The 27,216-nt window shown below is 35.6% G+C and overlaps 1 protein-coding gene across 3 annotated transcripts in view; it reads left to right on the top strand.

Moving 5' to 3' along the window:
- The window catches only part of slit1a (slit homolog 1a (Drosophila)), a 125,419-nt gene extending 102,242 nt beyond the window's left edge, over positions 1–23,177 (top strand). For 2 of the 3 annotated variants that reach the window (XM_030155984.1, XM_030155983.1), the window contains 12 exons: positions 5,096–5,259; positions 6,669–6,793; positions 6,879–6,976; positions 9,435–9,574; positions 10,884–10,977; positions 12,019–12,156; positions 12,251–12,479; positions 13,849–13,979; positions 14,105–14,259; positions 15,583–15,871; positions 17,032–17,243; positions 19,722–23,177. In XM_030155984.1, coding sequence (XP_030011844.1) covers positions 5,096–5,259; positions 6,669–6,793; positions 6,879–6,976; positions 9,435–9,574; positions 10,884–10,977; positions 12,019–12,156; positions 12,251–12,479; positions 13,849–13,979; positions 14,105–14,259; positions 15,583–15,871; positions 17,032–17,243; positions 19,722–19,960 — 2,014 coding nt within the window. In that variant the 3' untranslated portion in view covers positions 19,961–23,177. Of the gene's footprint in view, positions 1–5,095; positions 5,260–6,668; positions 6,794–6,878; positions 6,977–9,434; positions 9,575–10,883; positions 10,978–12,018; positions 12,157–12,250; positions 12,480–13,848; positions 13,980–14,104; positions 14,299–15,582; positions 15,872–17,031; positions 17,244–19,721 lie in introns of all 3 variants that reach the window. The other variant, XM_030155982.1, reaches the window with a different exon arrangement.
- The last annotated feature ends 4,039 nt before the right edge of the window (positions 23,178–27,216 follow it).

Here is a 27,216-nt window from a genome sequence, read left to right as displayed (position 1 = left end):
ACTTGTGATTTATACATTTATTGTATAACTGTACATAAACTGTTATATATGTGTATTTACACTTTTATATTCCCTGAAAACGTCAGCGAATCAGAACTTTTGTCATTTATTTTCCAATTCACCTTATTAAAGTATGCAAGATTGAGCAGATTTAATCTCTGAGGCACATCATTTCTGAAAAAAAATGTAGATCAGTGTAATTTATGTCAGATATGTCCTTTGCAAAACTTAAAGGGCAAACTGAAATGCAATTTTTATTCATGTGGTTCAGTGTTCAGTGCCAATAAACAGCTCTTCCTCCTCTTCATCAGGTGTTTTGCATGTGCATAAATAATCTATTCTTAGGCTTATATAATACCGGTCGTATAAAACAAAAAAACAAGTCATTAATCGCTCGTCAGGTATTCATATGACAATGAATCATCAACTAAAATTTCATTATCGTGACAGCCACAGTCATAAACACTTTTACTATCCTTCAGTTGACACCCACACATCTCAAAATACCACTAGTGGCTTATATGATACTATCTGCACACATGTACACACATTTGTACACACTCTGAGGCGCAGAGGGGGTCTGAACACACTACCAGACAGTGTGGGTCACAGTGGCCTGTCTGTAGTCATCTCTGGTGGGCTCCCCGTGAGTCGACCCTTCCCTTCACCGGCTGCAGTCCTGCGGTTAAAGCAACACACAGACCCCTCTACTGACGCATCTGCCTGTGACATCTGTAAAACACACGCAGGAATTCTTCACGGTCTGTGGACTTTAGTGTTTGTTTTGTTTATTTATGTCTGTAATTTTGTGCGCGTCCATCGGGTGTGCGGTTTGTAGCTGTTGTGGGGTTGTGTGATGAATTCTGAACATGTGTAAAACTGAAAATAAGTGTGCAGTGTGAAGTGTGCCCCCTGCCATCTACTCAAAATATTCACATCGCCTCTCGACAGCGGCTGATCAATACACCTATCAATGTCAGACTAGGGGAGGAGTGGAGGAAGGTGGGGTTTAGATAAATAAACAAAGGCATTTTATGGAGAGTGGTGCAGGAGTCAAGGCTGCATGATGAAGGGAGGGATGATGGGGAGCCATTGATCCTCAGTCACAGTCAAGTGGCTTTCATGTTAGCAGATGTCAGGTGTCAGCTATTGGCCCGGCCTGAAAGATGAGCCTGTGTTCCAGCGTAATGGAACAGCATCGATTTAGGAGTGTTTGTGCATCCAGCAAGAGGACAGAGCGCCATTGATTCACGACCACCATGACAGAAGTGGTTAAGGGTGCCTTCTGTTCACACGTTTACCTATAATTAAGAAACTCTCATCCAGATGAGATATGGCACAAAGTGGCATTGAGGATTAAACTTTAAACACCTTTTTTTGTTGTTGTTGTTTTCAGAGAAGAACTGCTTTCCTTGTGTAACATAGAGTTAAGTTGCTTATCTGAGGGTAGAGAGACTCCTGCTGGTAATAAATTGAACTACACTTTACTGTGGTTTAATTGGCTACAACAGTTAATGACACATATAGTCACGGAAACAACTATTAGACCAGAGGTGTCAAACATGCGGCCTGGGGGCCAAATCTGGCCTGCCAAAGGGTCCAATCTGGCCCGTGGGATGAATTAGTGAAAAGCAAAAATGACGCTGAAGATATTAATCAATTGTGTAAAAATTATTTTATTTCAGGTTCCATACGTACACATATAAACCAATTAGATCTCAGTTGGGTCAGACCAGAAAAATACTGTCACAATAACCTATAAATAATAACAACTGCGGATTTTATCTTTGTTTTAGTGTAAAAAAGTAAAATTACATGAAAATGTTTACATTAACAAATAATCCTTTTACAAAAAATGTGAATAGCCTGAAGAAATATGAACAACATGAAATGTCTTGAGAAAAGTAAAAGCAATTTTATCAATATTCTGCCTGTTACTAAATGTTTTGTGTATTTGTAATTGTAATGTAAGTTGTAATGCACATGTGTAAATGATAAACTGACAAACTGAGGCAGAATATTGTTAAAATTGCACTTGTTTTTCTTAAGACATTTCAAGTTGTTGACGTTATTCAGATTTTTAAGGAAACGTTGTAGATATAAATATTACCATAATGTAATTTTACTTTTTTCACTGGCTAAAATTACACATATTTTTCTTAAGAAATTTCATTTTTTTCAGGTTATTCACATCTTTTTTGTTTGGATAGTTTATAAAAGTAAGTATTTTCATAATTTAATGGGGGCTTTTTTGCACTAAAACAAAGACAAAATTTGGAGTTGTCATTATTTCTAGGTTATTATGTTTATTATTTTACTGGTCCGGCCCACTGGAGATCATATTGGGGTGAATGTGGCCCCTGAAAGAAAATGGGTTTGACAGCCCTGTATTAGACCATCAAAAGTCATCTAAAACAATGGTTATGTAATCAAGTACAAACTCCAGTGTGTATCATGTGACTAAAACAGACAGAAAAGAAAACATGGAATGCCTAAAAGCACTGTTTTTGGCAGTACAGTGCCAAAGCTATTGATGTAAGAACTGAAGTGATTTTGGTTATTATCAAGAAGGAGGAAGTATAACTGATTTAATCCCATCCCTTCTCCACGCAACAGTCTATCTTTTTGCTTCCTGTCAACATAATATATGACAAATCAATTCCTTTTTATCTTTTGTAAATACTTAACTTCACTTATTATTTTCACATACACATACATATACTAACATACCAGAAAAATAAATAAATAAATAAATATATACATGCATATATCCTTGAAGGCAACTCAAAATGAATACACAATAAAGTAAACAATTAAGTAAGACTAGTTTTTATGTAATTATAACTGAAACATATGGCATTAAAGAGTTTCAGCTCATCACGTCAATAGTCAGATTAGTAGTTATTGTCCTTTTACTAATAATTAACTTTAATCAGATCAATACAGCCTCAGTTTACACATATCTGGTTAAATTTCCTTCAACACAAACTAACATGGATTGGTATTTTTATTAAATTTCCGTTACAAGTACCTCATACCACATGTTGAGATAGACGTACAGTCAGGGAAAAAATTATTAGACCATCAAAGGTCATCAAAAACAATGGTTATGCAATCAAGTACTAACTCCTGTGTGTATCATGTGACTTAAACAGACAGAAAAGAAAACATGGAATGCCTAAAAGCACTGTTTTTGCCATAGATATTGATGTAAGAACTGAAGTGATTTTGGTTATCATTAAGAAAAACACAGAAAATGGTTAGATATCAGCTCTGAAATTAAACACTTATGTGCTATTTTTATTGTTATCATTATATTTGTCCAAACAAATGTACCATTAGTTGTACCAGGCATTAAAATGAACAAGAAATTGAAGAAAACATGGGTGGTCTAATAATTTTTTCCGTGTAGGAGTGTCATACAGAGATAGAACATTGAGCTGAAGAATTAAATGAATGAATGAATTGGCTAGTGATAAAATGTGTCACAACCTATTATGATAAATGACACATTAAAGTGCTCCAGAGATGCTCCAGTGTACAAATCATTCTCTGGATATGAAGGGAATATTAGGGTTTGAAACTGGTGAACAAACACTAAAAGCAAAGCACTTGAACTTTACTTGAATAATTCCACACATTTTATTGACATCCATTTTTTTTTTTTTTTTTTTTTTTTTTTTGACAGATTGATTGGTGTGTAATCAATACAAGCTACTCAGCAGTACTTAACCCATAAAGACCCAGTGCTACTTTTGTGGCAGTTCCCAAATTAATTTTTCTCTCTATTTTAACTGTTTTAGGTGATTTATCACAATTTATTATAATATTATGCCCTGTATTGTATTTTTTTCCAGTCAAAACCATGTATTTTCCTATATTTAATTGACTGATCATGTAGATGTTCATGAAAGCTCAGAGTAAATTCAAAGGTTATTATATTAAAACAATGAAAACTGAAGAAAAATAGTGACTTTTTCAGCAAAAGATGTCATTACCTGAACTTACAATAAGCATCTCCATCCGCTGTCATTGATCCAACTCCATGGGTTTTACTGGTGAATCAATGTTGTAGAAGATGACGGTGTTGCCACGTTCACTCCGGAGCCTCTGAATGTCCAAATGGGTCATATCTGATGACCATGAAACAATGAAAAACTGCATTTTACACCAATTATTTACACGTATTGATAGGATTAGTGGATCAGCAGGTATGAAACAGTTTAGACCAGTAGATGGTTCTGGATGTTTGGGTCTTTATGGGTTAAAATACTTTAAATAGGTCCACTAAAACCAGCAGAATCAATATTCTGTTCACACTTTAATGCATCCATAGATACAACCAGTAAAACAATACATGTTTAACCCTTTTATGTATAGTGGTCACTACAGTGGACAGCTATTCTACATCTGTTCTCTTGTATATTCATGGGTTTTGTTGTTTTAGTTTCATATCAGCCAACACAGTGGACACTTATGCACCATCTCATACACTGACATTCATACCATTACTGTAACTTTGCTGTTCTAGATAAACCTGATCTGCAGTGATATGTTTAGTGTAAATCAATTGCTAATTGTTATTAGACTGTAATTAACAGGTTTTGTTTTTGTTTTTTTTTAAACAAAAAGGTTTTTTTTTGCATATTATCTCCATGAAGTGAATAATAACTAGTATTAGAGTATTTTAAAATGTGAGAAAACATCATATTAGCTGCATTGAAAAATGTATTGCATAGTTTTCCATATCACTTTCTGATATTAGGTTTTAAATAAATGTTTCTTTGCTTCAAAAATTAAATGCATGGTGTCCGGCTGAGTGGATATTTTTGTAACTTCTTAAAAAAAAAAACTCGATCACATTGTTTTTTCATGACTAAAGAGGAATAAAAACACTCCGGAAAAATATCTTGACTCAGGTTCTCATACTTCATGCATGAAAGGGTTAATAGAGTATTAACTGCTACTTTTACTTGCAACTTTTCCTACATTGTGCTATTATTGCTTTTTCTAATAATACCCTGAGTACTTCTTCCACACATACAGTTCATTCTTTTTCACTGCACTAACTACTGTCATGACTCTGTCTCTTCAGGGCGATTGGTGCTAACCCGTTGTACTGTGACTGCCGCCTTCGCTGGCTCTCTGACTGGGTGAAGACCGGCTACAAAGAGCCCGGTATCGCCCGCTGTGCTGGTCCACAGGGCATGGACGGAAAACTGCTGCTAACCACACCTGCGAAGAAGTTTGAATGTAGAGGTGAGTTATAGAGATGATTCACAACAACAGATACAGTGGTGGAAAAAATTATTAGACCACCCTTGTTTTCTTCACTTTCTTGTTCATTTTAATGCCTGGTACAACTAAAGGTACATTTGTTTGGACAAATATAATGATAACAACAAAAATAGCTCATAAGAGTTTAGTTTTAGAGCTGATATCTATCCATTTTCCATGGTTTTCTTCATAATAACCAAAATCACTTCAGTTCTTACATCAATAGCTATGGCATTGTACTGACAAAAACAGTGCTTTTAGGGATTCCATGTTTTCTTTTCTGTCTGTTTTAGTCACATGATACACACAGGAGTTAGTACTTGATTGCATAACCATTGTTTTTGATGACTTTTGATGGCCTAATCATTTTTTTTCCATGACTGTACGTCTACCTCTGCATGTGGTATGGGGCACTTGTAAAAATTATTTAATAAAAATATCAATCCATGTTAGTTTGTGTAGAAGGAAATATAACCAGATATGGGTACAAACTGAGGCTGTATTGGTCAGATTGAAGTAAATTATTAGTAAAAGGACAGTAACTACAAACAATAACAGTAAAACCCATGGTGTTGGATCAACAACAGTGGATGGAGACATTTGGTTTATGGTCAGTTATTGATAAATTTTGTTGAAAAAGTCACTTTTTTTTTTCATTTTTCTGTGTCTGATATTGTGGCAATTACCTTTAATCTGAGCTTTTATGAACAGCTACATGATCAGTAAATTAAATATGGGAAAATACCTGATTTTTATTGAAGAAACACATAATACAGAGGATAATATTATAATAAATGGTGATAAATGACTTAAGAAAGGTTAAAAAGAGGGGAAAATCCATTTAGGAACTACCACAAAAGTAACACTGGGTCTTTATGGGTTAGTTGCTGTTTTATGAGATTTATTCTTAGTTTCAGTGGGTCTTATTCACTTTAATTCACTTTTTTTGTGTGTATTGTTCTTCTACCTGGAATGAAATTTGCTATATATTGTGCTAAAGTTTTGGTTGTTTGCTTTTGTCTGAATATTTTACGTTTAGATTTTTGTGCATCTGAGACTAATTTTGTAGAAAACAGAAAAAAAAGGTGAGAGGGAGAGAGAAATAAAAGTTGACCACGTGTCATTAATTCATTTAATCATGTATTTATTTAAAACCTTAGAAAACACAATGAAGGACACCCTGATTTATGAAAAAATATATAAAAATAAACACGGACATAATGTGATCCACATACAAATAAAAAAAAAAGTGAAAACGCTGGCTGTATGACTTTAAATTTGACAATGCTACATAATGTTAAAAGCTAAACAAGAACAGTCAAGTTTAGAGAAAAAGGAGCAACTGCAACCAATAAAATACAGTCAACTCCTTCTGTCCTTCTTTTACATAGATGATGTGGACACTTTAGTTCTGGCCAAGTGTAACCCGTGTCTGTCCAGTCCATGTATGAACCAGGGCATCTGCCACAGTGACCTGGTGGAGATCTACAGGTGCAGCTGTCCTCCAGGATTTAAGGTAAGATCCATACATTCCCCCTGTGTCAAATGTGTTATTGACGCTATTTCACTTCTTTGATCGTCATATGTGTCCTGTATCTCAGGGTAAGAACTGTGAGACGGCTCTGAACGCCTGTGTGAGTAACCCATGTGGCAACGGAGGAACCTGCCAAGTCAGTGAGGAAGAGGAGGGAGTCTACAGGTGAGCAAGTCCAACTCTGAAATCAACACAACAGTGAAGAAACATCGATGTTCAATCAATCAGTCGCTAACATTTTATTTATATACTGTCATATCATACCAAAAGTTATCTCATGACACCAGATTTAGAGCTGATCTAAACCAGACTCTTAAGCCAATTTACAGAAACCCAACAGAGTCCTCCAGGAGAAAATACTTGGTGGCAGTAGTGAGTAAAAACCTCCGTTAACAGGCAGAAACCCGGAACAGACCCCAACTCCTGGAGGATGGTCATCTGACATGACCAGCTGGGGTTAAAAAGAGAGGGTTAAACGGAGGGGGGGGGGCACATGGATGGACAGCAAACTGCACTACAACTGTTGAACATAATGTGCTGCACACTTTTAATACACCACAGCCAAATATAGTGTAAGATTCTGTTGAAAGTTACTGCCCTCACTGCAAAAATCCAAATTTTACCAAGTGTATTTTTCTCATTTCTAGTCAAAATAGCTCATCACACTTACAATAAGACGTAATCACCTCAAGAGTAACTTTTCAGTGAGATATAAGAACTTATTTTTAGACAACAGATCTTGAAAATCTTATTTCAAGAAATCTTACCAAAATAATTTTCTTTTTTTCTATTGGCAAATTTTTGTTGCTTGAGTTAAGCTAAAAAAAAAATCTTGAAACAAGCAAAAAATCTGCCAATGGAACCAGTGAATATGATCTTGTGTGATGATGTGACGTGTGATGAGATATTTTGACCAGAAATGAGAAAAACACACTTGGTAAGATTTAGATTTTTGCCGTGCTATAATTTAGATTCGATTGTCTTTGTGTAAAACTTATAACATACATATTTATATTTGAAAGTACTCAGATATTATAACTACACAAGGCCATTGGACCTTGAAAACCTAAGTCAAAGTCACCTATTTTCATTAGGCCTCTGCTCCATGACAAGATGCATCCACAGTATAATTTCAGTGCAGATATCTCGATGCATTCTTCAGAAATTGCGATTATGTCATCGAATGGGCAGACAGACGGACAGACAGATGACAAAATGACCACAATACCCTTGTATATTCTACATATTTGACACTGGACTAGAGCTGCAACCGATTAATCGACTAGGTGCTTGAAGTCAATGCGAAAAGTCCCGATTCGATTAATCGACTCGAATTGATTGAAGGGAGATATTCTATTGCAGTTTTCCTGAATTGAAGCTTCTTTGTGCGTCACAATAAGCGTCCGTGTGAAACACAACAGTGGAACCAATGTTTCACAGCAGAGAAATGAAGGAAACAAAGCTTTGATTCAGGAGAATTGTGGCTGAAGGATTTTTTTTTTGATCACTTTGAGTCGATTAATCGGTTGCAGCTCTACACTGGACTCACTTTTTTTTGTTTGTGTGTGTGCCATTTTTTTTTTTTTTACAGTACAGGGTGGGGAAGCAAAATTTACAATATTTTGAGGCAGGGATTGAAAGACAGTGTATGACCAATTAGTTTATTGAAAGTCATGAGAATTTATTTGCCACAAGAAAATTGACATAATAGAAAATGTTTTTATTCTATGTGTCCTCCTTCTTTCTCAGTAACTTCCTTCACACGCTTCCTGAAACTTGCGCAAGTGTTCCTCAAATATTTGGGTGACAACTTCTCCCATTCTTCTTTAATAGTATCTTCCAGACTTTCTCGTAATAGTTTTGCTCATAGTCATTCTCTTCTTTCCATTATAAACAGTCTTTATGGACACTCCAACTATTTTTGAAATCTCCTTTGGTGTGACGAGTGCATTCAGCAAATCACACACTCTTTGACGTTTGCTTTCCTGATTACTCATATGGGCAAAAGTTTCTGAAAAGGTATGGATAATAGTGTTAGGTATGATTATGACATCAATATATGTTTGGTTTCAAAACAATTGACGTAGTGCCTGCTGAGAAAAAACAACTAAATGTTCATTGTAAATTTTTCTTCCCCACCCTGTAGATATGTTTAAAAAAAAAAAACTTTTTTATGGCCATTTTTTACTTGACTTTTTTTTACATTTACATTGTCTTTTTTACTTAACTGCTTTATATTTTTATTCTTGAATATATAATTGCTGTGTGTATTGTACTTTAGCACCTTACAGAATGTAAAACCAAATTTCATTGGACTCTATAAAGGTATTTTGCAATGACAGTAAAGCTTTTTCAGTTCTATTCTGTAGTGTAATTACCAATAGCTAGAACAACTGTCCATAAGTGTTACTACCACTACTCCAAATACAAGTACTAACAGTGGATATAAAACTACTGCACCTGTTAGTACAAATAATAGAAACCTCTACCATCTATGTAACTGTATAATAAACACTATCACAACTCTATGAATGAATGAATAATGATGATGGAGACAGGAGAGCAGCAGGACCATCATGTTAATACGATGATGATAATGAGTGTGTCTGTGTGTTTTTCCAAGTTGTGTGTGTCCGCTGGGCTTCGAGGGCCCCACGTGCCAAATCAACATTGACGACTGCGAAGACAACGATTGTGAAAATGGGGCAACTTGCATCGACGGAGTCAACAACTACACTTGTTTTTGTCCCCCCTACTACACCGGTTAGTACTCTGACATTAATCTGCTACATCACAGGTATCAAACATATGGTCCATGGGCCAAAACCGGCTCACCAAAGGTTCCAGTCCGGCCCGTGGGATGAATTTAAAAATTGCACTGAAGATATTAACGGTCAAAGGTGTTGAACTTGTTTTAATTCAAGGGCCACATACAAACCAGTATGAGTACAATGAATACGACAGACTGTCTTTTTGGCTTAACCCTTTCGTCCATGAATTATGAGAACCTAAGTCAATATATTTTTCTATTATTTTTGTTTCCTCATTTAGGCATGAAAAAAAACTATGCAATTGAATTTTTTTTCACAAAGTTACAAAAATATCCACTCAGTTGGTCACCATGCGTTTAATTTTTGAAGCAAAGAAACATGTATTTAAAACCCATCATCAGAAAGTGATATACTGTGTGAAAAATATGAAATAAAAACATTTTTAATGCCACTAATGCCTTTATTTCACATTTTAACATACTCCAATACTAGTTGTTACTCATTTCATGGAGATAATATGCAAAAAAAAAACTTTTTGTTCAAGAAAACTGTTAATTACAGTCTAATAACAATTAACAATTGATTCACACTCAAACATGTTACTGAAGATCAGGTTTATCTAGAACAGCAAAGTTACAGTAATGGTATGAATCGCAGTGTTTGGGATGATGCTTAAGTGTCCACTGTTTTGGCTGATATGAAACTAAAACAACAAAATTCATGAATATACAAGAGAACAGGTGTAGAATAACTGTCCACTGTACTGACTACTATGCACAAAAGGGTTAAAGTGAAAAAAAAAAAGTCACACTATGAAAATATATACACTTACAAACCATCTTTTAACAATAAAATCTGAATAACGAACAAATATGAGCCTGGAATGTCTACAGAAAATTATGTGCAATTTTCACAATATTCTGTCTGTTATTAAATGTTTGCGTTACATTGTGTGTAATGCACATGTATAAATGATAAGATGAGGCATAATATTGTTAAAACTGCACTTATTTTTCTTGTGAAATTTCAGTTTTTTCAGGCTGTTCGTGGTTTTTTTTGTTAAAGGGTAGTTTATAAATGTTAATATTTTCAGAATTTAATGGGTTTTTTTTTAATTGCGCTCAAACAAAGAGAATAAATTTGCATTATTTATAGATTATTATGCTATTATTTTACTGGTCTGGCCTGCTTGAGATCACATTGGGCCTAATGTTTGACACCGCTGCTCTGTATCATCTAGTTCTATGTGGTTCTGGGTTTTTTTTGTATGGAGTTGTTAAAATCTTTCTGTTTGTGTATAGGGGAGATGTGTGAGGAAATGGAGGATGTGTGTGCCCCTGGAAGAAGCCCCTGCCAACATCAGTCTACCTGCCTCATCACATCCTCCGGGCCCAAGTGAGTGTGTGCGACAGGCTGACACCACCTTATGACTGTCAGTGTCATATTAGGATGAGGGATGTAATGATATGAAAGTTTCATATCACGCTTAGTGTGACCAAAATTATCACGGTTACCATTATTATCGCGGTATTGCTGAAATTGTGCTCAAAACGTTCAAAAAGTACTAATACACACGGTGAAATATTTTAACCAAGTTGTATTTTGAAAAAACAAACAAACAAAAAAAACCAAATAAAATAATTGGCATAATGTACCTTCTGTTGGCAGAAACATTCAAATATTAACCCTTAGTGGTCTGAGTCTATTTTTTTGGAAGTGTATTGCATTCACACAAAAAATAAAATTCGGCTCTGTTTTTCCGAATTAATGAGATACTGTTTTCTGAAAAAATAAAAATTCGGCTCTGTTTTTATGAGATAATTATCTCGTTGATTCAGAAAAACAGGGCAGAATTTTTTTTTTTGTGTGAATGCAATACGCGTCCGTATAATTTGTCCGTTTTTCAGTCCTTTTGATTTTGCCTTTATATACTATATAAACAAATATTTACTATACCCATGTTTGGGATCTGTTTTTTCAGCACAACTTCATCTATATCATTTGTCTATTATTTTTTTCACTTTAACCTACTATAAAAACACAAAAGGACAAAAAACACAAAAAAATATATAAAATCCGATTTGAAATATATATATAATTTATTGCATAAATAACACAAAGATGCTTAACGAACCTTTTCAAAGACTTTAAAAGTGAACATTGGTTCCAAATATTAGGTATAGAAAATCAAAATGGCAATAAATTAAAACTATACTCAAATATTTGACATAAAAGCAGATCTTTACATAGGCGTTTTCTCCGGAAAAGTGCAGTAATCAAACACAGTTATCATGATAATTAGAATTTAAACGGTAATACTAACCGTCTGTAATTTTACCGCGGTTTATCATTATACCGGTAATCGTTCCATCTCTAATTAGGATGCACTTCTGTCTGTCTTCAGTGTGCTTTCACTGCTGTGTTTGTGCATTGCAGGTGTGTGTGCTCTCCTGGTTATGTTGGCGATGACTGCAGCGTAGACTATAACGACTGTCAAGAGCATCGCTGTCAGAACGGAGCTCAGTGTGTGGATGAGCTGAACGGATACGCCTGCGTCTGCCCTGAGGGATACAGGTGAGAAAAGAACCGCAAGTTAAGCGTACCCTGGCTAATCCAAATCTGCTTTTCTAACATAATAACACCACTTTTTCATACCATGTCTCTGTAGCGGTCAGTTGTGTGAAGTTTCCCCATCACCGATGTCTCTGTGTGAGTTGGCGGATTGCCAGAACAACGCCCCCTGTGTGGAGCGAGGTGGGCGGGCGCTCTGCCAGTGTCCTCCAGAGTTCGGGGGCCCACGCTGTGAAAAGCTTGTCAGCGTTAACTTCATTGACAGAGACTCGTATTTACTGCTGTCTGATCTCAAGAACTGGCCCCAAGCGAACATCACCCTCCAGGTATAACTCAGTGTGATTGCATGTAAATGTACAGTAGTGGGAAAAAAAAAGTTTTCAGACACCCGTAACCTTGTAAAGCCTGAACCATTAAATCATTGACAGAAAATTCCAGGTCTTTGAAACTGGAGCCTTTAGTGGTCCTTCTGAACAACCCAAAAAATGTTTTTTCAAATATCAATTTCCATGTATGAGTTTCAATTTTGTATCATATTTGATACATCAGGTCTCAGTTCTCAAATATTATTATTTTTGAACAAACAAAAAAATAATTTAACACAAACATGTCTAACAAATTGGTAATTCCTTTTCAAGACTGGCAAAGTTCTGCCTCCTTCCTCATTAATGACAATCTTGTAGTGTCACTGGAAAGGCCTCTGGTGATCAAATCCCTCCCCCCTGGTGGATTATCTGTGTATTGCATGTATCTAATTGTATACACCAGGTTTGTCAAGAAAAAAAATATCACACTGATCATGTAGAGCAGTGTTTCCAAACCTTTTTGAGCCGTGGCACATATTTTACAATAGAAAAATCACAAGGCACATCGGGTCTCAATGCTCAAATATTCCTTTGAACAAACAAAAACATAATATAACACAAACATGTCTAACAAATTGGTAATTCCTTTTCAAAATTGTCAAAGTTCTGCCTCTTGACAGTCTTGTAATGTCATTGGAAAGGCCTCTAGTGAATGAATTCCTCCCCCTGGTGGATTATCTGTGCATTGCATGTATCTAAATGTACACATCAGGTTTAAAAAAAAAAAAAAAAAAAAAAATATATATATATATATATATATATATATATATATATATATATATATATATATATATATCATGCTGATCATGTAGAGGGCTTCAAAACTCATGTATCAAATATGATACGATCAGCGTTATAGGCTTCAATTTCTCAAAAATCTCAAATATTATCATGAAATATGTGCAGAAAAATCGTTTTTGTGTTTCAAAATGTGTGGCTGCATCAGACACAAACAAAGGCATTTTTTTGTTTGTTTATAGTTCACAAAAAAATAGCAAAAGTAAATTTTTGACAGTTTCAATATGTCATGTCCTGGGTGTCTTTCATTATCTTGGTGAAACATTCAGTTTTGACCTCAATGGAACGGAGCATGTGCAGAAGGGAACATGTGAGTTTGGAGGATGGAGCAATAATTGGCAGAGTTCAATGACTGAAGAGTGGTTCTCCATGCAATATATGCATTATGTGAAATATTAGTTGTAATGTGTATAATAAAATACAGAGTAATAGAAGTATTAAGGTGTATTTAAGCACAGTACTTGCACAGATGCATAGGGTGATTTCCACATCTACATTTGACTAAAACTCTATGTCTTTGTATGGTTTGTAGGTATCAACAGATGAAGATAATGGTATCCTGTTGTATAATGGAGACAATGATCATATCGCTGTGGAGCTCTTCCAGGGTCATGTCAAAGTCAGCTATGACCCCGGCAGTCAGCCAGGACACGCCATCTACAGGTACGGAGTCACATGACTTAAAAGCTAAAGTTTACCACCAGACTGATTCCTGATGAAAAGGTAAAACTATATTCTTGCATCTTTTTTACTAATATACTTTCCCTCTGTTTTTTTTTGTTCCATAGTACTGAGACTATCAACGATGGTCAGTTCCACACAGTGGAGCTGGTGACCTACGACCAGATGGTGAACCTGTCTATTGATGGGGGTCTCCCTACCACAATGGACAGCTTTGGGGCAGTGCGGCCCCTCAACGGGGAGGCTCCACTATACGTGGGGGGTAGGGGCCCTCTCCAGAACACACCTCCCTCCTCTGCAGGCACTCTTTACTACTACACTACTGTCAATCACCACCCCTCCCCTTCGCTTTGTCACCACCGCAACCAACCCCTCCCCTTAAACATGCAACCCCTCAACCCAGTTTTACCTCCACCCAAACCCAAACCCCACTCACCCTCAGTCATGACTGTGTTTATCAGGACACACACATTAGTATCCAATGAACAGATTTCTGCAGACAATCCACAAACACAGAATTTTACAAATTTATTTTGAATAAGTGATTTTCAGTGACAGATAAAACCCCACTCTTAAAAATCATGGCAAAAATACAACACATACCTGACTCCGTGTCAGTAGATCTGTCTTAACAGCTTCTTTCCAGTGAGTAAAGAGTATCCTCTAGTGGTTTCCCTAAGAACTACAACACTTAGCACCCCTGAATCTGTCATACACAGTCTTCACGCATTCATATTTTCATGGTTTATGCATGTGAAAACTTCTACTTTATAAATTTGCATGTGTTATTTAGCCACTCTTAAAATACATATAGTTGTTGTTCTAAATGTCAGTTTACTCATGAGTGGCCCAGTGTTGGTTCAGTGTTGTGACGTACTGTGTCGTGCAGTATTTTCTGTCTTCCACTACATGAAACACCTCCCCATACCTGTCTGCCTTCTGCTGTTCTGCTCCTCTGCTCTTTTTAAGGATGTTGGGTCTTAAAGTGCATATTTCAAAGTATTTTTTTTTAATCTTTATTTTACTATTTTTTTTATAATACAGCTTTGGGAAAAAAACAGACCACTATGCATTTGTATGTTTTCCAGTAAATGTTAAGAATACTGTTACTTACCTCAGAAATGACTGTCAACTTTTCTCCAAATTACAAATGAAAATGTCATTTACAGCATTAATGTCAACTGACAGCTGGTCTGAGTGAACAAAACATTTTATATATTTTCAGACCTTAAATAAGAGGCTCATATTCACTTTTAAAAACTTTCTCCATCAGTCTTTCATGAAGTAGTTTGGTGCTTTTTGTATCTCCTGCAACAAAAATGCAAGTTTATTTTTTTCTGATGCTTCGTGAACATTCATCCTCCTCTCGATCACATTTAAGAGGTTTCCAGTGAGGCTCAGGTGTAAATTTGTCGAATGATCTCTTTGTGTTGTTCATATTTACATATGCACTATTGGGACACACATGCTTAAAAATGCTTTCCTCCATTACACTCATAAAAGCCCTGTGTTAGCTGTCTGTTCGTGACCCATAATGCACTTCTTCACACCTATAAACAATATGTCCCCTCCTGTCCACCTCCAGGCATGCCCGTGGACGTCCATTCAGGCACTTTCCGCCTCTGGCAGATCCAGAACGGCTCCAGTTTCCATGGTTGCATCCAGAACTTGTACATCAATAATGAGCTGCAGGACTTCACCAAAACCCAAATGAAACCTGGCGTCGTACCGGGCTGCGAGCCATGCAAAAAGATCTACTGCATACACGGCATCTGCCAGCCTGACGGCGCCCAGGGACCGGTGTGTCACTGCCAGCCGGGCTGGAGTGGACCGCACTGTGACCAGCCTGCTACCAACCCCTGCCAGGGCAGCAAGTACGTTTTCACCCCCTGCTCATATCACATTCATCATTTGCACTTGGAGCCAATGCATTTAGCAATAGTACAAAACTGATGGCATGTCTTTTTGCTCTAGTTTACAAATAAAACTCATTGATTTAGACTGTTTTCCTTCCTTTTTTTTATAGTCCTTGGCTCAAGAAAACTCTTTGTAATCTATTTATTTTTCCTTCAACTGTACTGTTGTTGTTTGTGGAGTTTTAAAGCATTTTTAGAAATAAATATACATACTTTACACATTGAGATACTTCTATGCATTTGAGTTTCATACATTAACCCATAAAGACCCAGTGCTACTTTTGTGTCGGTTCCCAAATCAATTTTTCTCTCAATGTAACCTTTCTAAAGTGATTTATCATCATTCATTTTAATATTATCCTTTGTATTTTGTGTTTTTTCAGTGTAAATCGTGTATTTTACTATATTTAATTCACTGATAATGTAGATGTTCATGAAAAATCAGGTTAGAATTTAGGGTTATTGTATCAGAAACAGAGAAAACCGAAAGAAAATTTGACTTTTTCCTTCAAATCTATCATTAACTAAAGATGAACCCAGTGTTTCCATCCACTGTCATTGATCCATCTACATAGGTTTTACTGGTGAATCAGTGTTGTGGAAGATGACAGTGTTTCCATGTTCGCTACGGAGCCTCTGAATGTCCAAATGGATCATATCTGATGACCATGAAAAGATGACAAACTGCACTTCACCTGCATTATTTCAACATATTGATAGGATTAATGGTTCAGAAGTTATGAAACATTTTAGATCAGTAGATAGTTTTGGTTGCCAGTACCTGTTTGGGTCTTTATGGGTTAATGATGAAATAGTCACAGTCTGCTTTGACCTGCAGATGGAAAAACCAAAAAGCAAAAGTGTTTTTCATTTGTGCTATTGGTTTTTTACTTTATATGTGCTTGATTCATGCAAAAAAATCTATACATTTCAATAAGAGTTGGGCAAGAATTGTTTGATTTTGCAAGACTTGTATAATGTTTTGGTGTAATGTTTTGCAAAACTAGCATATATATTCAAAGATACTACCTCAGAAAATAAATCTATAACCCAAGAGACCGATAGATGTTCACCAAGCATGAAAGTGGCCCATATTTATTATCTGATGTCTGTCTTAGGTGTGTCCATGGAAAGTGTATCCCTCTGGACACTCAGTCGTACCGCTGTGAGTGTGAGGAGGGGTACCGAGGCGCCCTGTGTAATCAACAGGGGGAGCTGTTCAACCCCTGCCGCCGCCTGTCCTGCAAACACGGCCGCTGTCAGATCTCAGACACAGGAGACGCCTACTGTCACTGTGAAAGTGGCTACACTGGGGAGCTGTGTGATGCAGGTAGGTCTGATCAGTACGAGCACACACAAACAACTCCAAATGTTAACCTTGTGTTGTCTTAACACGGGTGTCAAACATGCAGCCCGGGGCCCAAAACCGGCCTGCCAAAGGTTCCCATCTGGCCAGTGGGATGAATTTGCAAAGTGCAAGTTAGGGCATCAAACTCAAAAATAATATCATAATAACCTATAAAGAATGACAACTCCAAATTGTTTTAGTGCAAGAAATAACATTCAGTCATGAAAATGTTTACATTTACAAACTATCCAAATAAAAAGGATGTTAATAACCTGAAAAAAACGGAATTTGTTAAGAAATATAAGTGCAATTTTAACAATTTTCTGTCTGTTACTAAATGTTTTGTGAATATGTGTAAATGATAAGTCGAGGCATAATACTGATAAAATTGTACTTATATTTCTTAACAAATTCGTTTTTTTTCTGGTTATTCACATCCTTTTGTTTGGATAGTTTGTAAATGTAAATATTGGCATAATGGAACATTATTTTTTGCACAAAAACAATATGAAGTTATCATTAATTATTGGTTATCATGCTATTATTTTACTGGTCTGGCCCACTTCAGATTAACTTGGGCTGAATGTGGCCCCCAGAAGAAAATGAGTTTGACACCCCTGTCTTAACATGATGTATATTCCCCATGTTTTGAGGGTCATAAATTACCCTAAAAATAAGGAACATATTTTTTTGCACATGAAGAATCAACCTGTCCTTTATGATAAACCTTGCGCATATGTGAGTTTGACTGCATTTAATCAGTGAACATTATTTTTATTGTAACACACCTATCATTATTGTCTGCATTACTGAAGATATTTCTTATTATTTCTATTGTTAATGGTACTTTACACTTCTTGCAGAGCCAAATAATGTGCGGAAAGTAGTTAATAGAAAGGAAACAATAGTCTCTTACTGTTTTGGCAACATAATGATAGTGAGTTATATCACTGTACAAATAAATCAAATACAAAATCTATTCTTACATTTTTAACCATTTTTGTCTGTGAACATGAGTAGAACAATGAGGACAAGATGCTCCATGTTCATCACAAAGTTTTATTTTTATCTTAAATGAATGAAAATCACATTAAATTAGTATCACACATAATTTTGGTCTTGTATGTGCATCTTTGTGGTTTTTGTCATGTGTAAATAATTGTGTAACTGTTACACTATTTTTGTATGAGGTGCTGTACCTCTTTCAAAGGTCATGTTTGACTTTTTCTAATGTAGGGGTCACTCCAGGAAAAGTCATCAAGTTGAAAAAAATCATTTAGAGCCGTGGTTCTCAGCTGGTTGAGCTTCACGATCCACTATCACCCCTCAATAACAAGCGGCGACCCAAATTGATAAAAGTTAAACTTCTCTAATTTCATTCATTTGTTCATTTGTCTTCTGAACCCCCTTTATCCTTGATCTTATATGTGCAAATGTCGTGATGTAACTAGTTATAGACATAACAAATTAAGAAGGAATCAAAATGGGTTGTTGAAATCCATTCCATTTTTGCCAAAATGAATATAAAGATAGCTTTGTAGTACCTGGAGGGTTCAAATTCAAACTTTTGGAACTATTACAGTCCCCAAATATACAAATAAATGTACCAAAGACTAATAAATGTGGGTTTAGCAACTAGTCCTTCTTAAAATTACTTTTTTCCCCGGCAAAAGGCCCACTGAAAATGGTTTCATGACCCACTTTTGGATCATGACCCAGCAGTTGAGAATCACTGATTTTAGAGCAGTGGTTTCCAACCTTTTTTGGTTCATAACCCCATTTTAACATCACAAATTCATGGTGACCTCAGACATTCAAAACTGAGACTTTTTTTTGGCTAAAATTAACTTGTTTTTGATCATGTTTAATCTACTATGTTGCAAATTAATGTTAATTTTAGACACATTTAGGCTATATAATGCATATTATTATGGATGGAGGCAGAAAAGCCAGGTGTAGATTACTGCACAAAGGGAGAATTCTGTTTTCCTTGGGTAATAGAATATGTACAGTCAGTCCAGCTTGGATTTACAAGGCTGACAATTAATACTGAACAAACAAGAACTCAAACTATGAATTATGAAAGAGCTGCAGCATCTGAAACCGACCACAATGAACATTTGAAAGATAAAAAGTACCACAGTGCTTCAGTTTCAGCTTCAGAGTTTGTCATGTCTTTTATGTATTGGGATTGTCTCTGTCAACCCACCATATATTTTCTTAATCAGTAAGTTTTTTTTTTTTTTTTTTTTTAAATTACTAGAAATTTCATTGAATTCCAGGCAACCCCACATGAGGTCCCGACCCCAAGGTTGAAAACCACTGTTTTAGAGGGTTTTCTCTACTGATACACATGCTTGTCCCAGAAGACAACAGTAATTTATGATTATGATTATGATGATGATTATGTAACTGCCCTGTCTTCTATTCGTAATGACGCTCTTCTTCCGTCTTCTTCAGAGTCTGAGTGCCGAGGGGAGCCGGTGCGAGACTTCTACCAGGTGCAGCGTGGTTACGCCATCTGCCAGACAACACGCATGGTGTCCTGGGTGGAGTGCACCGGCGCCTGCGACACGGGAGCCTGCTGCGCCAGCCAGCGGATGAAACGCCGGAAATACACCTTCGAATGCAGCGATGGAACCTCCTTCACCGAGGAGGTGGAAAAGACCATCAAGTGCGGCTGTGTAGGCTGCATGTAGCATCATTCACTCGCATCCCCTGCCACTGCTGCTAAGCAGAAGATAGAAAGAAAGAAAGGAAGGAAGAAAGAGTGAGGACTGGAGGAAAGTGAGGGAGGAAAAGAAAGAAAGAGAGAGAGATTATAAAGAATATATATAAAACCTCTATCTATATATTATGGACAACAATGTTTGTAAAATAGGACATTTCCTCCCCTTCTAAGGGTGTGTGACCTACAGTAACACAGAGAAACCAACATCATGAGCAACAATGTAGAAGTGAGAACAACCGCAACAAAACCATTGTATCTGCAACATTGTTTCAAGGGGTCCAGAGATTTCAAAGGTGTTGCATTCAGAGTGAGGCATCCCGCCAACACAGTTTACCCAGTGTGAATTCCCCATCCATCTGTGAGGCCTCTGACAGCCAAACCACCATCTACCATCTTTACTTCGTGGAGGCAGTGAGGACAGTGGGAAGAGAGGTAAAGACAGGGAAAAAGAGAGAAACGCGAGGAGACGAAGCGAGCTGGACTGGTTGACTTGGCAAAGCTATCTTGAGTTGAGCTTGGCGGGGTTACCTGGACTGGGCTGGATACAGTTTGGGTTTGAGGTACAGTTGTTGATTTGGAGTAGCAATTTCTCTGCCACGATACAGTCATCCATCCACATATGCACATGTAGAAGTCAAAGAAAGAGAGGTAGGGTTAGAGCGGCACATAACGCAGTGCAGATGTCGAGGCTTCGAGGCCAGGCGGTCTGGTGTCACAGTTGTTTTGCTGTGAGGTACCGTAACATAGAAACTCCATGAAAATAGACTGCACTGATTAGCAGCACTGAAAACAACAGTCATACACCTGTCTGAAGTACATGATCACACATGCATGGCATACCGTATATCCACACACACGGTCTTCGCTTCAGTTTGAGTGAGACGGCTGGTGTGATAACTATCTATTCTGTTCATACAGCAAACCAGTCTGGCGCTGGCAGTGCCCAGTGGTTGTCAGTCCCCCAGCATGCATTGCCTCAGGGTCAGGGTGATTTGCATACTCCCACCCCTTTTGAGCAGGAGTTCCGTCCTGCTCCTCTTGATGCCTGCAGTATTATAACTTGTGCAAACTGTTGCATGTGAGGAGAAGTTTGCCAACAAATATGTAGAGCTTCTTAGTATCATTATAAATATTATTACAAAACAAAGGGTTGCAGAATCATTTTCTGATTTTTTTGTTTTGTTATGTCTAATTTCTCATATTGATTTGTTTTTATTTTGTTATATTTTGTTCCATGATGTAACCTAACTCCTTTAGCCCCTCAACCCTCCCCGACCACCCTTTATATAGAAATGCCTAACAGATTCTAATATATATATATATTTGTATTTCATTTTGGTATAGTATTTTTCTATGTTAAAGAGTACGTCTGTTTCTGGAAGCTTTGGGACTGGTGGAATGGCATTCAGTTTGTTCCCTAGGTGTTTTTATTTGTTGATCTCACTTGTTCCAACAAGGTAATTAAATACATTAATTGGCCAAAAAAATACAGCAGCTGGTTGGCCTTGTTGTATAGGTGCAGTATTGGTCTAGAAATATGTTAAATATTGTATATGTTGTCTTCCATGTGAATATTACATCTAATTCATGAGAGTCTGTGCTTGTTTTGTTCCTTTATTTATTTTATCTAAAGGCGTTTTCATGTAGAAAGTGAAAGGCGTAAATGTTCCTGACTTTCGGATATTTTCAAAAATTTCAAAAAGATGAAAAAATGTAAAATAATCAATAAAATAGCATAAAAAATCTGTAAGGTATTTGTAACATGACTTAATAGCAAGTTACAACAGTGTTTTTCCTCTTTTTCCGGCTTCAGACATTCCTCGTTTGCTGCAGGAGCCGGAAAGGTCCGAGTAAAAGACGGGACGTTAAGAGATTGAAGAGAATGTCCCGAAATCAGATTTACCTTGTAATTACCATACCACACTTAAAGGGTCCTGGTTGTTTTTTCATGTTCATTATGTTGAAGTGCTTGGTTGTATTTCTATCATTTTAATTTGTGAGATGTTTGCCATAGAGAGAAATACTTTTGAGGTGTTTTTAGTTCAACAGAGTTAAAGTAGTCAAGCTCAACTGATCATAAGCTGCTGTCAAGCCAGAAGAAATAGGATGACGTTGCCTCTGTGGACACTAATCATATTAAGGTATACCCTCATCCTAGATCTGTTTAAATAGGCAAGTGTGTAAAAGCATTGTTCGCCTACTACTGACAGATAATACATGGAGAACAAAAAGAAAAAAAAAAAAAAAAAAAAGTCTGGACATTTTAACGTCTGTCAGTTCTGGCTGGCTGCCCACATAAAAAAGAAGAAATGGTGCCAATTACATTGAACACAACAGTCATACCTGAATGTATAAATGTGTATAGATAAATATGACCTATGCTTATTCATGAAGTGGTAACTTTTAGCTGTTATTTAGTTTCTAATGTAAGATATAGAAAATCACATACTGTTTTTAAGTGACGGTCCATCGGGAAGGCTTAAAAAGGCGTTGTTTTCCCTGAAGACTGCGATTGTGTTTATCCATTTTGCTGATCTAAATGTTGAAAAAGTCTCTTTATCGTGTGAAAGGCTGCAGATCCCAGATCTGGGCTCAGTACAATGCCACATCACAGAGCTCCTGTTCATATTGCTACCCATGTTAACTTTGTTTTCCATGCTGTTGATGTGATCCAGTGGTGTACAATAACATTAAAAAGAAGATCTCATCAAAGGATACTGATGAACAGTCACTGTAATTCTTAGGCTGTGTGCCTCGTAAAGGTGCATATTTAGTCGAATGTGGCTTTCTTTTCATGTCTCCTTTCCTTCTTTTTGCACTGATCTGTACTGGACAGGTGCATTCAACTTCCTGGTAGACATCTTAGTGGTGCTTGTGCTATATTGAGATGTAATTCAGTTATCTGGTCCGACGGCCAGAGACACAGATTTTCCATCCTATGAACTCTATATACATAAATATGTTATTGTGAACAAACACAATGTCTCTGTTGTATTGAACTGGTGCAAAAACAAAGAAATACTCCTGTTTGGATTTTTGTCTGTTGACTTTTTTTGTTACAGGATTGATGGTGGGATTGAACTGAAAAACTCCCAATAATGCTGAATGTATGTAGTGCCACCGACAAAATGTTTACCAAACCTCCACTCTTTTCATTAATTAAACTTAATTGTGTGTGCTTTTAAGAATGTCTTGTTTTCATTTAATATCGTCTAAGTCGGATGTGTTGAGCCGCATTATGTAATAAATTCCCATTATGTAATAAAAGTTCAAAATGTCACGTCATCTTGTAATAAAACCGCATTATGTAATAAACTGACACATTTTGTAATAAACTACCTCAATGCATTATGTAGTAATTTTTTTCGCATTGTGTAGTAAGTTATTACAATTTGAGAAATTTATTACAAAATGCACTTGACACATTTTTTTTTTTCAGGAAAATGTAATGTGCTAAATTAATCTTTAAACTGTGCGGTTAAAGTTCTGATTACATTACCTGTAGCTCCTGTGACTAATTTCTTTAAATTGCTCTGAAATTATATTAATTTGGATTGCTATTACATAATAAACCATGTTATTACTTTTTTTTTTTTTTTTTTATAAAAAAGTGTCAAGTGCATTTTGTAATAAATTTCTCAAATTGTAATAACTTACTATATAATGTGAAAAAATTTACTGTATAATGCGTTGACGTAGTTTATTACAAAATGCATCAGCTTATTACATAATGCGGCTTTATTACAAGATGACGTGACATTCTTATTACATTTTGAACTTTTATTACATAATGGGAATTTATTACATAATGCGACTCAACAGGGTGTCAAACTCATTTTAGTTCAGGGGACATATTCAGCTAAATTTGATCTGAAATGGGCCGGACCAGTGAAAAAATAACAAAATAATATATAAATAATGTCAACTGCAAACTTTTCTCTATGTTTTAGAGTGAAAAAAGTAAAATTGCATTATGAAGATGTTAACATCTATAAACTATCCTCTCAAACAATGTGAATAATATGAACAAACTGAAAAAAATGTGTAATTTTAACAATATTATGTTTCAGTTTGTCATTTATGGATGTACATTATGACTTACAGATCACAGTGGATCTACAAATACACAAAACATTTAGTAACAGCTGGAATATTATTAAAATCACACCTACTGAACTACACTAAACATAATACAATAAACCCATAAATAATGAAAACTACAAATATTCTTTGTGAAAAATTATGTGGAAAAAATCTAAGTGAAAAAAAATAACATTACACTAAAAATATTTACATTTACAAAACTATACTTTCACAATAAAATGCAAATAAATATATAAATAAAAACAAAGATGAACAACTTGAAATGTGCAATTTGACCAATATTCTGCCTGTTACGAAATGTTTGGTGCATTTATGGATCCACTGTGATCTGCAGTTGTGTTAATAATAAGAGATGTAATATTATAGAAATTGTTCAAATTTTAGTTCCAAACTCCAAAATTTTAACAATATTCTGCCTGTTACCAAATGTTTATGTAACATTGTGTGTAAATGTACATGCATAAATAATAAGTCGAGGCCTAATATTGTTAAAATTGCACTAATTTTTCAAATGAAATTTCTGTTTTTTCATGTTATTCACATCTTTTTTGTAAAATATAAATATTTTCATCATTTATTGGGGTTTTTTGTGTTAAAACAAAAAGAAAAACTTGGATTTGTTATTATTTATAGGTTATTAAGTCATTATTTTACTGGTCCGGCCTGCTTGAGATCAAATTGGGCTAAATATGGCCCCTGAACTGAAATGAGTTTGACACCCCTGTTTTAGAGTGAAAAAAGTAAAATTACATTATGAAGATGTTTACATCTACAAATTATCCTCTCAAACAATGTGAATAATATGAACTAAAACTGAAAAAAGTGTGTGATTTTAATAATATTATGCTTCAGTTTGTCATTTACGCATGTACATTATAACTTACAGATCACAGTGGATCTATAAACACACAAAACATTTAGTAACAGCTGGAATATTATTAAAATTGCACCTACTTCTCTTAAGACATTTCAGGTTGTTCATATTTGTTCAGGTTATTCAGATATTTTTGCAATATTATTCTTTGTTTTAGTGTAAATACATGAAAACATTTACATTTACAAAGAGAAAAATTTGGATTTGTGAGTATTTATAGGTTATTATGACCATCTGAGATTGAACTGGTCTGAATGTGGAACCTGAACTAAAATGATTGTTAATTTCTTAGTGTAATTTTTGCATTTCACAAATTCATCCTGAGGGCCAGACTGGACCCTTTGGTGGGCCGGATTTGGCCCCCAGACCACATGTTTGACACCTGTGGTCTAAGTACAAGAATAATTAGAAGAAGAAAACTTAACCCTTTCATGCATTAATTATAAGAAGCTTAATCAAGATAATTTTTTTCCTGGGTGTTTTTAATTCCTCTTTAGGCATAAAAAAACAACAACAATGTGATTGAATTTTTTTTTTTTTTTTTTTTTTTCTTATGAACCTATTTTTCGTGGAGTTACAAAAATATCCACTCAGCTGGACACCATACATTTAATTTTAGAAACAAAGAAACATCTAATTACTGATATACTGCATAAAAACTATGAAATAAAAACATTAATGCTGCCAATTGGATGTTTTCTCATATTTTAACATACCTGCATGGAGATAATTTGCAAAAAAACAACCTTTTTGTTAAAAAAAAAAAAAAAACGAAACAGTTAAGATAAGATAAGATAAGATAAGATAAGATAAGATAAGATAAGCCTGGGGATGTAAGGATTACCAGTATAATGATAAACTGCGCTAAAATTGCAGACGGTTAATATTACCGTTTAAATTCTAATTATCATGATAACCATGTTTGATTACTGCACTTTTAGGGGAAAAAACGCCTGTGTAAAGATCTGCTTTTATGTCAAATATTTGAGTATAGTTTTAATTTATTATGATTTAGATTTTCTATACCTAATATTTGGAACCAATATTCACTTTTAAAGTCTTTGAACAGGTTCGTTAGGCATCTTTGTGTTATTTATGCAATAAAGTATATACATTTTTCAAATCTGATTTTATATATTTTTTTATGTTTTCTGGCGTTTTGTGTTGATTTAGTCGATTAAAGTGAAAAAATAATAGACAGATGATACAGATGAAGTTGTGCTGAAAAAAAAAGATACCAAACATGGGTATAATAAACATTTCTGTATATAGTATATGAAGGTAAAATCAAAAGTACTTAAAAACGACCAAAATAGGCTCAGACCACAAAAGGGTTAATATTTGAATGTTTCTGCTAACAGAAGGTATAATGTGCCTATTATTTTATTTGTTTGTTTGTTTGTTTGTTTTTTAAATACAACTTGGTTAAATAATTTCAGTACTTTTTGAACATTTTGAGCACAGTTTCAATAATATCGTGATAATAATGATAACCGTGATAATTTTGGTCCCAATAACCGTGATATTAAATTTTCATAGCGTTACATCTCTAGATCCGCTTTTATTAGACCCACAGGTGGAGATTTCAGGTTTACAGCAGAAAAGTCAGAGCACACAAGAGCAAAGAAAGTGAAAAAGCAACAAAGTTATGTACACTATTTACAACTAAGCACATGCTGCTCATGCCACAGGTTTATTGCACAGTTTGCTGCATTTGTTTATTGTACAGATGTTGCACAGAATTTTGCACAGAACACTTAATTACAGACTAATAACAATTAGCAATTTTTTACACTCAAAATTGTAACTGCAGATTAGATTTATACAGAACAGCACATTTACAGCAAGGGTGTGAATTTAAGAGAATGAGATAATGCATAAGTGTCCACTGTGTCGGCTGATATGGAAATAAAACAAATAAAACCCAAGAATATACATCACTGAAGTGACCACTGTGCATGAAAGGGTTAAATAAAGACACCACAGAGGCCGAGAAAGCATTTTAGTCCACTTCCTCCTGAGGTAACTTTGGTATTCTCATACTGGGGTGATTAACCCCTAACCCTAGCCCAAACCTAAACCCTAACCCTAGCCCTAACCCAAACCCTAACCCTAACACTAACCTAACCCTAACCCTAGCCCTAACCCTAGCCCAAACCCTAACCCTAGCCCAAACCTTAACCCTAACCCAAGCCCTAACCCTAGCCTAACCCTAACCCTAACCCTAACCTAACCCTAGCCCAAAC

The sequence above is a fragment of the Sphaeramia orbicularis genome, chromosome 15, assembly GCF_902148855.1.
Source record: "Sphaeramia orbicularis chromosome 15, fSphaOr1.1, whole genome shotgun sequence".
Lineage (NCBI taxonomy): Eukaryota > Metazoa > Chordata > Actinopteri > Kurtiformes > Apogonidae > Sphaeramia > Sphaeramia orbicularis.
This window is presented reverse-complemented; position numbering and strand designations above follow the sequence as displayed.